The sequence below is a fragment of the Mesoplodon mirus genome, assembly GCF_964341445.2.
Source record: "Mesoplodon mirus genome assembly, chromosome: 1".
Taxonomy (NCBI): Eukaryota; Metazoa; Chordata; class Mammalia; order Artiodactyla; family Ziphiidae; genus Mesoplodon; species Mesoplodon mirus.
In genome coordinates this window covers 30,465,384-30,478,750 of record NC_138976.1, presented here as the reverse complement: position 1 = coordinate 30,478,750, position 13,367 = coordinate 30,465,384, and the positions used below count along the sequence as shown (strand labels likewise).

General features: G+C 46.3%; 1 protein-coding gene across 5 annotated transcripts in view; it reads left to right on the top strand.

The window, feature by feature from the left end:
• Positions 1 to 13,367, top strand: part of ABCA1 (ATP binding cassette subfamily A member 1) — a 140,221-nt gene that overhangs the window by 82,706 nt on the left and 44,148 nt on the right. For 4 of the 5 annotated variants that reach the window (XM_082645342.1, XM_082645344.1, XM_082645341.1 and 1 more), the window contains exons 9-16: positions 966 to 1,206; positions 3,241 to 3,380; positions 3,746 to 3,862; positions 7,545 to 7,742; positions 8,485 to 8,690; positions 9,277 to 9,453; positions 10,990 to 11,212; positions 12,885 to 13,106. In XM_082645342.1, the coding sequence (XP_082501468.1) occupies positions 966 to 1,206; positions 3,241 to 3,380; positions 3,746 to 3,862; positions 7,545 to 7,742; positions 8,485 to 8,690; positions 9,277 to 9,453; positions 10,990 to 11,212; positions 12,885 to 13,106 (1,524 nt within the window). Of the gene's footprint in view, positions 1 to 965; positions 1,236 to 3,240; positions 3,381 to 3,745; positions 3,863 to 7,544; positions 7,743 to 8,484; positions 8,691 to 9,276; positions 9,454 to 10,989; positions 11,213 to 12,884; positions 13,107 to 13,367 lie in introns of those variants that run through there. The other variant, XM_082645345.1, reaches the window with a different exon arrangement.

Genomic DNA, 13,367 nt, shown 5'->3' with positions numbered 1-13,367 from the left:
TTATTGTGAAATGCGTGGAAATACAGAGTGCTCTGTAAATATTGAATTATAAGAGCCACTGGGCCAAGAAGTCCGCATGGTGCTGGAGTACGTTGGTGTGTGAGACAAAGAGCTGGTCACGTCGTGTGAGTCCCAGACTCAGCACCCCGCTGCCTGGGGCATCTGGGTCTTCTGGCAGTGACTGTCCGGTGTTGGGCCCTCTCTGTCTGGGATGTCAGATATCGTGTGATTTTCTCCTCGCCACACTGTTTTAGCTTCACCATCTTGATGGGAATTTGGGCCCTCAGAGAAGTGACTTTCCGAAGGCTGTGAGCTAATGAGAGACATAAGTGGGATTCAAACTCGGTCCCCCACCGTTCGGTCCCCCACCGTGCGCTCTTTCCATTGCCCGACACTCAGCCGAGATGAGGATGGGACTTCACACACAGCACCTCTTCTGCCTGGGGGCAGAGGGCCCCTCAGTTTCCACACTGAAGTTTGAGGTGTTTTAGAAATGAGGCAGTGACCGAGGGTGTGAGCGGTTCCTGACATACGCCTATGAACACACAGTCATTCAAAGAAGGCATCCTCTTCTGTGAAGTCAGTGATCATCCAAATGAGATAAAGCCCATCACCAGGGGCTCCCCTGACTGCTAAGTGGTGCTTCTCAGTCTCTAATAATGTGTCTAGGAGTCACCCGGGCACCGCGTGAAAACGCAGATTTGAACTGTAGATAGAGAGACCAGAATCTGCACCTCAACGGCCTCTCTGGTCACGCCGATGCCACTGGTCCCTGGACCACAGAGGAGTAGCAAGGCTCTGGCAATCCCATCACAGAGCGATGCCCCTCTGAGAGGCGACACCAGACGAGATATGTTCTGGGCTGAGGCTTTGGCGAGGTCAAGACATTAACCTGTTCATTCCTCTTCTGTGTCTTCAACCCGCCCCACTCTTCCCTCTGCTCTTCCTCCTGATCTGCCCACCAGCTCTTCAGCATGAGGAGCTGGACTGACATGCGGCAGGAGGTGATGTTTCTGACCAACGCCAACAGCTCCAGCTCCCCCACCCAGATTTACCAGGCCGTGTCCCGCATCGTCTGCGGCCATCCCGAGGGTGGGGGCCTGAAGATCAAGTCCCTGAACTGGTATGAGGACAACAACTACAAAGCCCTCTTTGGAAGCAACGGCACTGAGGACGACGCTGGCACCTTCTATGACAACTCTACCAGTGAGTCACCTTCTATGACAACTCTACCAGTGAGTGTCTGTGCCGACCCAAGCCCTGGGCCCGGCCCGCCTCGGTTCCAGGCTCAGCCCCGCCTCCCCTGTGGCACCTGCTTCCTTGTGCTTATCCTCACCCTACATAGCAGCGGTGGGTGTGTGTTTACCTGTCTGTTTGCCCCCCAGACTGAGCTCCTAGAGGAGGGAATCTTCTCCTAATCAGTGAACTGTCCCCGCTTGTGTGAACGGGGCCTGGCACATCCCCGGCGTACAGTGTGTTTATCAAGTGAATGGATGACTGAAAGCCAATCTCCTCAGTTTTCTGGGGGATGTCGGTGGGTGGTTCCCAAAGTGATCAAGTATCTTCTCCTTCTTCTCCTCCTCTCCCTTGCCCCTCCCCTCTCCCCTCGCTCTCCTTGAGGTATGCTTTACAGTACTTAACAATAACAACAGCAATACTAAAAGATAACATTTAGGGAACATTTCCTATGTACTACGCATTTTATTTAACTTATCTCATTTAACCCTTACAATAACCCTGCGAGGAAGGTTTTATAACCCCACATTTTATAGGCTCAGAGAGTTTCAGTGACTTGGTCAAAGCCACACCATAGCTAATCGGCAAGAGCCAGGATTAAGCCAGATCTGCCTGGCTCCATGCTTTTTTTCAGTAAACCACGTGGCCTCCAAAATACCTGTTCATGGTGGTGTGTGTGTGCCATCAGACTGGGACATGTGATCTGCTGTTTGTGATTCTTAGCTGCAAGGTGACATTGAAGAACCTTGTAACTCCATATTTGTTCCCCACACTCGGGCAGTTTTGTGGGCATGTGTGTCCTGTGCCTGGTGGCAGCCAGGAGCCAGTGTTACAGTTTTAGACAAGGGCATCGTTTTCATTGAAAATATGATGCAAGTGAGCCTTTCTCCATTTCTAACTGCAGGTGTGCCTTTCAGACACTGAGTGAGGTGGCTTTTTGTGCGTTATTGTGACACAAGAACCTTTTATTCTTGTCTGGAGTGAAGCACTCCAGACATGGCAGGTTACTTTGCGAGCCTGAAGGGAAGGGAACTGTAGGCAGTTTTCTGAAATGCCATCCCCTCTGCTCCCTCACTTTGTGAGTCAACCCAAGGGAATCTTCATTTTCACAACAGATATAACTGTGAGAAAATCCTCTTTAAAAAAAAATTGTTTGTAGCATGTAGAGGATACTTAGTATCTAAAAGAACCCAGAATGAAGTTTTTTTTTTTTGTGTGTGGTACGCGGGCCTCTCACTGCTGTGGCCTCTCCCGTTGCGGAGCACAGGCTCTGGACGCGCAGGCTCAGCGGCCATGGCTCACGGGCCCAGCCACTCCGCGGCACGTGGTATCTTCCCGGACCAGGGCACGAACCCATGTCCCTTGCATTGGCAGGCGGACTCTCAACCACTGAACCACCAGGGAAGCCCCAGAATGAAAATTTTTTAAAAATCAGGAATCCTCCTGGATAATCAAACCCTACTGTCTGTTATAAATTTGGATTTTTCAGTTTGGGATGTTTATTACATTTATTACATATACTTGTGATAAGACCTATTAATTAAAGGGACATTTAAAATTTCTGCTTGAAAACTAAAGTCTGAGTTCAGCTCTTTGTTTCCAATAAAAACAAAGTGGTGAGGACTGGTGCAAGCTATCTAGAGTTATAAATCTAGAGTTATAAAGGATTGTGCATAATAAAAAACAGTCTTCCATATTGTCTCAGTTGTGAGTTATCCATCATCAGTGTTACAATGAGCTCTGATTATTTATCAAGTATCGTTCTAGGGGCTCCACAGATAGCATCTCAGTTAATCCTCTCTGCATCTCTGCCAAGTAGATGTCATTAACTTTATTTTTACAGAGTAGCCAACTGAGGCTTAGACAAGTGATGTTGTTACATAGCCATTAAGTGGCAGAGCTGAGATTTGAACCCATGACTGACCAGCTGGCTCCAAAGCTCTTGTTAGTTCCTACAAGTACATGAGCATGCATACAAATATTTGCCTTTCATCCTCTTCATAGCTCCTTATTGCAATGATTTGATGAAGAATCTGGAGTCCAGTCCTCTTTCCCGCATCATATGGAAAGCTCTCAAGCCTCTGCTTGTTGGGAAGATCCTGTATACACCTGACACTCCAGTCACAAGGCAGGTTATGGCTGAGGTAAGCTGCCTGGGCCCAAGAGGCGCTCTACAGAATCCTCCTAGAATTACGGACAAAAATATAAAGGTGGCTTCAGATGGCGTGTGTTGAGTATACTCATGGCTCTTCTGGGATTTCCAGAGTGAGAACCTCCAGTTTGACTCAGGCCCAAGCTGACTGTTGAGGGCCAGCTCTCCAGCCTTGGGTATTTGAATCACTGCTGCAGGCAGACACTTCTTGGGAATGGGAAGGACTGGAAAAGGGCTTCTGTGATGGAACATCTTTGCAGGGAGCAGCTGAGTTCTCATGTCTCTACCTCCCTCTCTCTCTTTTTTTTTTTTTCTTTTTTTTTTTTTTGCTGCCCCTGGCTCCCCGTTTGATTCCAGGTGAATAAGACCTTCCAGGAACTGGCTGTGTTTCATGATCTGGAAGGCATGTGGCAAGAGCTCAGCCCCAAGATCTGGACCTTCATGGAGAGCAGCCCAGAAATGGACCTTGTCCGGGTGAGTGTCCCTCTGATTACCATGTACCTGATTGATGCTCTTTACTTTCCCAGAAGTCACTGAGATGAGGATTCTTTACATTGAACCAGTGCAGGCGTACTGAGCATCGCTCAAGCCACAGGCCCATCACTTGGCAGAGCTACAGGTGACGGTGCACAAATCACACCATTTCATGCACATCAGCATCAATGCGTCTGATAGTCAAAATCAGATTTCCAAGAAACCTAGGGCTGGTATTTGGAGCAAGAGTTTGGTGATTACAGGACCTTGATTATTTTCATTTCTGGCTCTAGAGCCACAGCATCTTACTTAGCCCTACTATGTCCTAGTGGGTCTTGGACAGAGGTGTATGTGAGCAAAGGTCTGGTCTGACCTGAGATACTCATTCCCCGAGGCACCGTGTGAGTGTAGAGCTGCTGCATGGAGGGGAATTGCACTTAGTTCTTCAGAACCACTTGAAAAGGGATAAATGCTCTAGAGACAATTGGATTCAAAAGCAGAGGAGTCTGAGCAAGAATGGAATGTCTCCTTTGCCTGAGCCTGAGTGCCATTTAATTGCATCATCCTGCCTTGGGCTGAGTCAGAGAATCATTAGACTATTTCCTCTCTCCATGGTGAGAGAGGCCTCTTCCTTTTTTCCTGCTGCTATTAAGAAGCACGAATGGATTTTGCCAGGTTTCTTTTCTTGACACCTCATTGATGGGAGGGGCAGCTAGGTATTAGAGGAGGTATCTACCCTGAGAGGTGCTCTCCCAGGCTGAGGACTGTCCCTTGATGCCCTGGGAGGGACGATACGCAGGTGGTCTTCCAATGAGGGGAAAGCTGGAGTCATCTTTGTTGCGCTAGTCTTGCAATTTAATTCTTAAATTGGGAGCCTTTAAAAACCAAGGGACTTTAGTCAGAAAAACATGAACAATAATTTGTATGGATTGACTGAATACTTCTGACTAATAATGATAAAAACAACTTATGCCCTTCAAGGATGGATCTCTGTTGGACTCCAGTCTCTCCTCCAAAAGGGATTCAAGTGGTCCAGCCACAGACAGTGCCATAGACTTAGGTGTGCTCTCAGGTGTCTTCTTCTTGGTCCTCTCCTTAGAATGTACATTTCTACTTGTTGGACTTCTCTCCTTCTGCGTCTCAGAGGATGGTGAGGGTCCCTGTTGAAGGAACTCCATGAGTTTTAGTCTGTAGGCAGATAGATGCTTCCCCTACTCTTAAATAGAGGGTTGGGTTTGGATGCTCCAGCAGCTCACAGGCTCTCAGTTCTTCTGGGACAAGGCGCTTGCCAACATGGCCGTGGCATTCATTAGGAATCCTGCTGGAGAACACAGGATGTGTGACAGGAAATGGAGGAGCTGTGGCTGGGGAGAAAAGCATGGCATGTGGTTTGGAGGGCCTTGGGCGTGAAGCCAAGGACCTTTACTTTAAGCTCTGGAGCACCATGAAAGGGTGCTAGGCAAGGGGAGCTATTACTCTGGTTTGACAGGTAGATTGAAGAGGGGAAAGGTGGAAGGCAGAGTCCAGGGCGGAGGCTATCCAAGTAGGTGGCCAAGGCATTGGCTGGAGGCAAAGCCTGGTGACTGCTTGATTGTGGAGGGGTGAAAGAGAGGGCAGCTTCAGGATGATTCTTGATTTCTAGCTGGTGGACGGTGGGGATGTCCAACAGGCCAGTGGGTATTGGGGCCTGGAGTGTAGGGGGCTGGTTAGACTGAGACACCAAATGGGGACTCATCAGCCTGTGGGCGGAAGTCGAAGGAGCCTCCTTCAGCTGCTTTCTCTTCTCTACTGTTCACCCCACAAGCTTGGGCCACTCAGTCCTCTGTAACCCCTGCAGTCTTGTGTCTGGTACACAAGGCAATGCTTGAGACTTCTGCGTCTGTTGGGGTAGCTCTTTCTTTTCTTTCTTTTTTATTTTTTTAGCTTTATTGAGGTGTAATTGACAAATTAAAAGTGTATGTATTTAAGGTGTACAGCTTGGTGTTTTGATATATGTATGCATTGTGAAATGACCTCCATAATGGAGGTGAGCAACACGTCCCTCACTTCACATAGTTACCTCTCAGCAAGTGTCAAGTATACAGGACAGTATCATTAACTATAGTTACCACACTGTACATTAGGGCCTCAGAACTCTTTGTACTGCAAAACTGAAACTTCATACCCTTTGACCTCCCTGTTTCCCCCAGCCCCTGGCAGCTACCATTCTACTCTGTGGTAGCTCTTATCTTCTGCTGTCTCTGGCTCTGTCTACACCCGTCGCATCACCCCACATATCTGGAGGCGCTTCTCCATTGAGTCATGTAACCCACTGATATTAAACTGTTCTCCTTTCTGAGCTGCTGTTTGTCTCCTTCATCCCAAGCCTCTGCTTTCTCCCTGGCCACTGCTCCTGAGGGGGATCTTTGGTCTCCCGGCCCCTCTCGTGCCCTAGAACAGCCGTGTGATCAGTGATCTCACTGGGCATGTCACTCCAGCCTTGCTGCCCTCCTTGGCCATATTGCTGAGAGGCCATATTGCTGAGAAGCCACACTGGCCAGGGAGGGCCTCACCCCAAATGCCATGTGTCTTCACTCAGGTCTTATTTGCTCAGTTCAAGTCCCAAATAAGTCATTTCAGAATCACTAACCCACTCCCCTGTGAACCTTTGTGAGGTACAGTTTTATACCTATTTTGTTAACAAAAACACATATCTTAACTGATGACAGTATAAATTGTTATTCCCTATAGGAAAACAATTTGGAATGAAAATTGTAAGAGCCATAAAAAATGTGCTATCCTGTGTATCTGCATTTCACACACCCTCAGGGATGTATCCCATACAGAAATAATTTTAAAGAAAGAAGTCACCATATGAGAGAGAATGTTATTGCTATAATAATTGTTATTGTGGGAAATTAGACTAAATGCTGTGGTATGGGAATAGTTAATGAAATTATAGTTTATATACTCTATAAAAACTATTATGCTCCCATTGTAATAATAAATATAAAGCCACATGGGGAAAAAACTTACATGTTAGTAGAAATAAGACTGATTTAAAAAATAGCAGAGTTTGGCCCCTTAGGGATTCCATTTCAGTAGAGCCAGAGCTTCATGTACATTCTCAAAGGTGTGAAAGGAGTTGCAGCTGATTCTCCTTTCCATGAGCTGAGGTTGAAACAGACCCATTTTTCTGGCAGCACATCTGTGCAGGCCTCTGCCCTGGTCCTCTGCACCTGCTGGTTGAGCACCAGATTGGTTTTCCTTCTCTTCCATGTTGACCCACGTGGAGAGCCAGCCAGCTAGGGAATAAGAAATGGAAGACAGGCCTCCTTTGCATCATGACCCATGCATCCTGCAACTGGAAAAGATCATATTGGTTTAACAGCAGAATTCTTTTCCCAAACTAAACAGCAAAAGTAGGTGTGTCTTAATTCAATCTAGAGATTAGGGTCTTTATGAGGAGTCATCAGCCTGGGTCTCAAAAGAGGAAGAAGATATAATGCAGTGGGAAGGTGCAGTAGAATCCGAGAGCCCAGTATTCTCACCTGTAAAATGGAAACACTGGGTTACCTATCTCACAGTTTTCTATGGAGATTTTAAAGAAAGACAATGTATGTGAAAAGGTTTTGTAAACCATATAGTGCTCATCAAAACTTAGTTGGTATTTACTACTTGTACTTTGTCATTGGAATGGCAGACGCTATTGGACAGCAGAGGCAATGACCACTTTTGGGAACAGCGATTGGAAGGCTTAGATTGGACAGCCAAAGATATCGTGGCATTTCTGGCCAAGCAGCCAGAGGAAGTGCAGTCCACTAATGGCTCTGTGTACACCTGGAGAGAAGCCTTCAATGAGACCAACCAGGCAATCCAGACCATCTCTCGCTTCATGGAGGTGAGGATCTGTTCTGCGGACCACTTAGAAAAGGCTTTGGCTTCTTTCTCTGAGATGGTGCAATAAGGTTTGGATTGGAGTAAAGTTTAGAAATAATGTGTCATCTTATTTACAGTAGTATCCCTCCACCTAACACAGGATGTAATGTACAAAAAGGTACTCAATGAATGTTAGTTAAATGACTGAATGAGTAAATCAACAGACCTAACCTCTAGCTTTATTCTATCTGACTCAAGAATGTCTCTATCCATCGTTTTCTAGGTTTTCCTGTGTTTTGATATCCCAATACCTAATGGCAACAAAGCATTCCCTTAAAAAAGCATTACTTATGAAACTTATCTAAAATCTAATAGGACCGATTACACTTTAAAAATTGAGTTCTAAAAATGATGTGACTTAATAGGGACAAATGAAAGGTTTTTTTGTTCTGTTTGTTTAGTTGTTATGAGTCAAAATTAACTAAGAAAACAGAAGCGAAAATGAGGTTTAAGCCCCTTTCCCTCCACAAAAATCAGTATAGGTAACTTACCTCTAAATACTTCCAACATTTCCCTTAAATTGCAGTTAAAAACCAAAACAACCCATTTTCAATTGAATATTGGAGAATGACTTGAGAGAGGAGTAGAGAGTGAGGATAAAAAAAGTCATGCACTTAGCACTTCTCTCTTAGCATGGATTCTGCCTTAGCCACCACTTGTTTTCCTGGCCATCGGCGTTCTCATGATGGCTGTTCTTCCTTCAGTGTGTGAACCTGAACAAGCTGGAACCAGTGGCAACAGAGGTTCTGCTCATCAACAAGTCCATGGAGCTACTGGATGAGCGGAAGTTCTGGGCTGGGATCGTGTTCACTGGAATTGCTCCTGGCAGCGTTGAGCTGCCCCATCACGTCAAGTACAAGATCCGGATGGATATCGACAATGTGGAAAGGACGAATAAGATCAAGGATGGGTAAGTTGAATCCCCCCATCATACCAGCCAGTCTTGGGAAAGTCAAGAGCAGCTAATGTGAGTGGAGGTACTTCATTTTAACTAATAATTTGGTAAAAATGTCCAACAAAGTATAACTCAAATTGGTGGCATGATTTTGGTGTAACTGGCTCATTCATTGTGGAGACAACTATTTCAAAGGTCTTAAGATATTATTATCTTTTGGTTCAGCATTTCCATTCAAGGGAATTAGTCCTGAGGAATTAAATCAACAGGAAAAAAAGACATTAGGTTCTCTGTGCTAGCACTATCCCTTTCTATAAAAGGGAGCAAATAAGCAAGATAAAAGGGAATGGTTAAGTAAATTTTGGCCCATCTACTTGTTGCAATGTTAGGGAGCTAATGGAGGGGGGTGAAAACCCAAACCAGCAAGTGGTTTGCTCATTCTGATTATATTTAAAAACATGTGTACGTGTCAGCTGAGACCAGAAAGTAAGACACAGAAATAAGAAAAGTGGCTCCGTAATGGTGGTAGGATTGTGGGTGACTGAATTTTTTTTATTGTATGGTTCTAAGGAATGCTTGATCGCCTGTGGTTTGATTTAAGGTACTGGGACCCCGGTCCTCGGGCTGACCCCTTTGAGGACATGCGGTACGTCTGGGGGGGCTTCGCGTACTTGCAGGATGTGGTGGAGCAGGCAATCATCCGGGTGCTGACGGGCACAGAGAAGAAAACTGGCATCTACATGCAGCAGATGCCTTACCCCTGTTACGTTGATGACATGTAAGTTACCAGCGAGCCACCACCTTTGCTTAACTGGTTAACACTGTCCCCAGGTGGTGTGTACACACACACACACACGTCAAGGGAGGAAACAGAACGATTATATTTATTTTATATGTGTATTGACACGGGTCAAAAAATTGGTTAAAACAAGATTGCAGCTACTGCAAAAAAAAAAATTGTTTTTGAAATTCTGTGCAAATTTCAGGAAATAAGGTGCCAGATGTAGGTAGCTGACAGTTTGAGCCCCATCACCAGTAATCCTCACTCCTTTCTAGTCCATGGTTACCAGAACTTTTATTTTTCTATACTCTATCCTTTCAGTCAAAATCAGCCCAATCTGCAAGTTTAAAATGTGTCATGACGAGCACATGCCAAACACATCCACACATCCTCACGTCCCCCAGACACAGAGGCACAGCGTTCTAGACCTATAAAAGCAGACTTTGTGTCAGTTTTTCTTCTTCCTCTCTATAAGTGGTAAACCACATTTTCAAATAATGCAAATAAAACCGAACAAGGCCTTTTTATCTTAGACATTTTAGATAATCTTTTAGTGCTTAGTCACTGTGCTGCCAGGTTCTCACTGTGGGGACTGTGCCTTTGGAGCCAGTGATTTCTTGTGAGAGAGAGAGAATAGGCAGAGGTGTAGTTATTGCAAGCATCTGAAATATGTCATGTCTCTTCTGAATTCTGGAAACTCTCTTATTCTCTGTTGTGTGAGGGAGAGTGTGTATGTAGAGATCAGAGTGCAGAAGGAGCAGGGTTCCTTTCCTTGTATTTCTCCCTGCTTTGCATTGAACAACCCATTTCCTTGCAAAGCTCACTCTAGCTCTTCTAGGTCACCTGGATTTATCTTGTTTTTCACCTTCAGAAAGATTAGCCAGTATTTTCCAAAGGAAGACTTTTCCAAAGACCCCCTAAACCAAGATTTACTCTAGAAAGGATATATTAAGATGGGAACACGATGAGAGGTCAGAGGCATTCAGAGCCTTTGCCTGTTGTCACGTAGCCAGTAAGTGCATAAGTGGTAAAGCTGGGACTTGAACCTTGAGTTTCGGAGTCCAGATTCTGTGTTCCTTCTACTTCACTGCATTTCCTGTTCTACTTTGGAAATCTGAAATATTACTGACAAGAGCTGCCTGAAGTGTATTTCTGCACCATCTGTCGTTAACAGTTATGCAAGGCAAGCTGATAGTGAGGTGACCTTGAAGATGTTGAACTTTCATGACAGAATGAGTCAGTTTTTTGGTTTTGTTGGGTTTGTGTTAGTACTTTAAATTCACCCCCATTTAGCTTAGTGACATCTGAGAGCTATCTGGTTACTAAAGCCAGCCCTCAAAGAAGTTTTCTTTGGCATCACTTTGTTAGTAGTTTCATCACTGCGTTACCCCACTCACGAAGCGTAACTGTCAGGGTGCACAGGTCTGCCCGTCTCGGGTGCAGTACTGGTGCTTTCTCTTGCATGCAGACCCAGAGGTGTTGGCCCAGGAGCCTGACTTACACTCACCTTTACTCCTCCCCCCGCCCTTCCAGCTTCCTGCGGGTCATGAGCCGGTCAATGCCCCTCTTCATGACGTTGGCCTGGATTTACTCTGTGGCTGTGATCATCAAGGGCATCGTGTACGAGAAGGAGGCGCGGCTGAAGGAGACCATGCGCATCATGGGCCTAGACAACAGCATCCTCTGGTTCAGCTGGTTCATCAGCAGCCTCATCCCCCTGCTCGTGAGCGCCGGCCTGCTGGTGGTCATCCTGAAAGTAAGGCTGCTTCACCGGCCCCTCCCTGCCCGCCGTGGGCTATGTGAGCAGAAGAAAGGCACGGATTCTTTGGAAGGGAAGGGGTCATATGTGCTGTTCCCTGCAATTCCCTCATTTTATAGTTGCGGAAGGGGAGACTGAGAGAAGGGCAGCAACTTGTCCAGCGTCAACCCAGCTGGTTAGCAGCTAAGCAGGACTGAACCTAGGGGTCTTGTGTCCCAGGTGAGCACAAGCGTAACTACGCCATGCTGTAGGCAATGGTTCATGGCAGCATCTGAGAGTTACTCATTTTCCTACATGTATTAGGTGGTAATTCTGCCAGAATTTCTAAAAACCATACTCAGAAGCATAGCATATTGTTGCACGTTAGGATTCTCTGGAAGCAGAGGCTGAGGCAGACTTTGGGTATGGGTATTTCTTAGGGATCCACACCTCTAGAAGGGATGGGGAGGATGCAGGATTGAGCAGAGGGAGGAGTTGAACTGTGACGCATGGCCAACCCCCCGGGCACTCTTCCCGCGGAGCTGAAACGTCCAGCCCTTCAGGTTACCCCAAGGCCTCCCTCCCTGACACCCCATAGACCCAGGCCCTTCAATTAGTCATTGGAAGGGTATGCCCCAGGGCCAGGCAGCTGTCTGCAGCTGGGACAAACCTAGAGGGGTTGACACCTGAGGCTGTCTGCTGACAGCCAGGCAACAAGTCCTTCCTTGAAGGGGACTCTGTACAGTGCAGTTCTGTGTCCACCCCTTACGTTAATAGGTTTATATGCCATTTTTTTCCACAATCGTTTCATTTAAGGATGCATTGTTTAAAAAAATAAATGTTTTTAAAAGCGGAGGGGTACAAAGGGAAAGGAAGTAACATTTAATTTAATACCAGCTACTATTCATTACAAATGAGCACTTACTGATTGCCAAGCACTGTGTAAAGCACATACGTGTGCTGTCTTGTGATATCCTCACTAAATAACCCATTTAACATACAAGGAAATGAGGCCAAGGAAGGTTAAGGACTTCACTGGGGTCACCCGACACTGTGGCAGAGCAGTTCTTGCTAAAGTCAAGCCCCCCTCACGCTCTGATGTCTGACTGCCAGGGCTGAGCTATGTGGCTGGGGTGGAGGTCCTGTGGCTGGTGGGTGAGAGCCACTCGGTGACAGCTGAGTGCTGGTGGGTCCTGCTGAAATAGAACCAACTGCTAGAGAGACACTTGAAGAGTCCACAGAGTTTGGATGATTGTGGGGATCCAGAATCCATAGCAGGTTCTCATGGGGGATGTTAAGATGGCCTGACCATTTTCCATGGCTTTCGGAGGGAGAAGCCCTCCGAAATGTTTTCTCCCACAATTCTTTCTTGGTGCCAAGAGTCCTAGTCCTTATAGAAGAAGGAGAATCCAGATGATACTATTTCTTGGAAAAACAAAGAACAAAATTGCCTGTTGAGATGAACCTTGGTGAATATCAAGCCTGGACTTTGTTTTGTTTCTGGCTCTACCATGACTTTGATGTGTGGTCTTGGGCTAGTCATTTCCCTTCAGTAGATTTCAGTTCACTCATCAGAAAAATGAACAGCACTGTTCCTCTGTATTGTCTTTAAGATGAGCAGGAATAAGCCCTGGCTGCTTCCCATAGATCATTGCTTATTGACAGTCTTATTGGGTCTCTTCCTTCCCAGTTAGGAAACCTGCTGCCCTACAGCGACCCCAGTGTGGTGTTTATCTTTCTGTCCGTGTTCGCCGTGGTGACCATCCTGCAGTGCTTTCTGATCAGCACGCTCTTCTCCAGAGCCAACCTGGCGGCAGCCTGTGGAGGCATCATTTACTTCATGCTGTACCTGCCCTACGTCCTGTGCGTGGCGTGGCAAGACTACGTGGGCTTCACACTCAAGATCTTTGCGGTGAGTAACTCTGGCCCTTATGCAGTAGCTGCAGTCACAGCCGCACCTGGTATTTCACTTCTTCTTTATAGTCCAAGCTGAGAACAGAAGATAGGAGATTCTCTTTCCAACGGGACTTGAACCTCAGTTCTGGATTCTATGCTCCTTGAAGGCAGGGACTGTGTCTTATTCAATTGTTTATTTTTAGTCCTCTGAGTGAACACTGGTTGAATTGAATCAAATGGTATTTTTTAGGGAGTCAGACTGCACTGCATGCGGTCA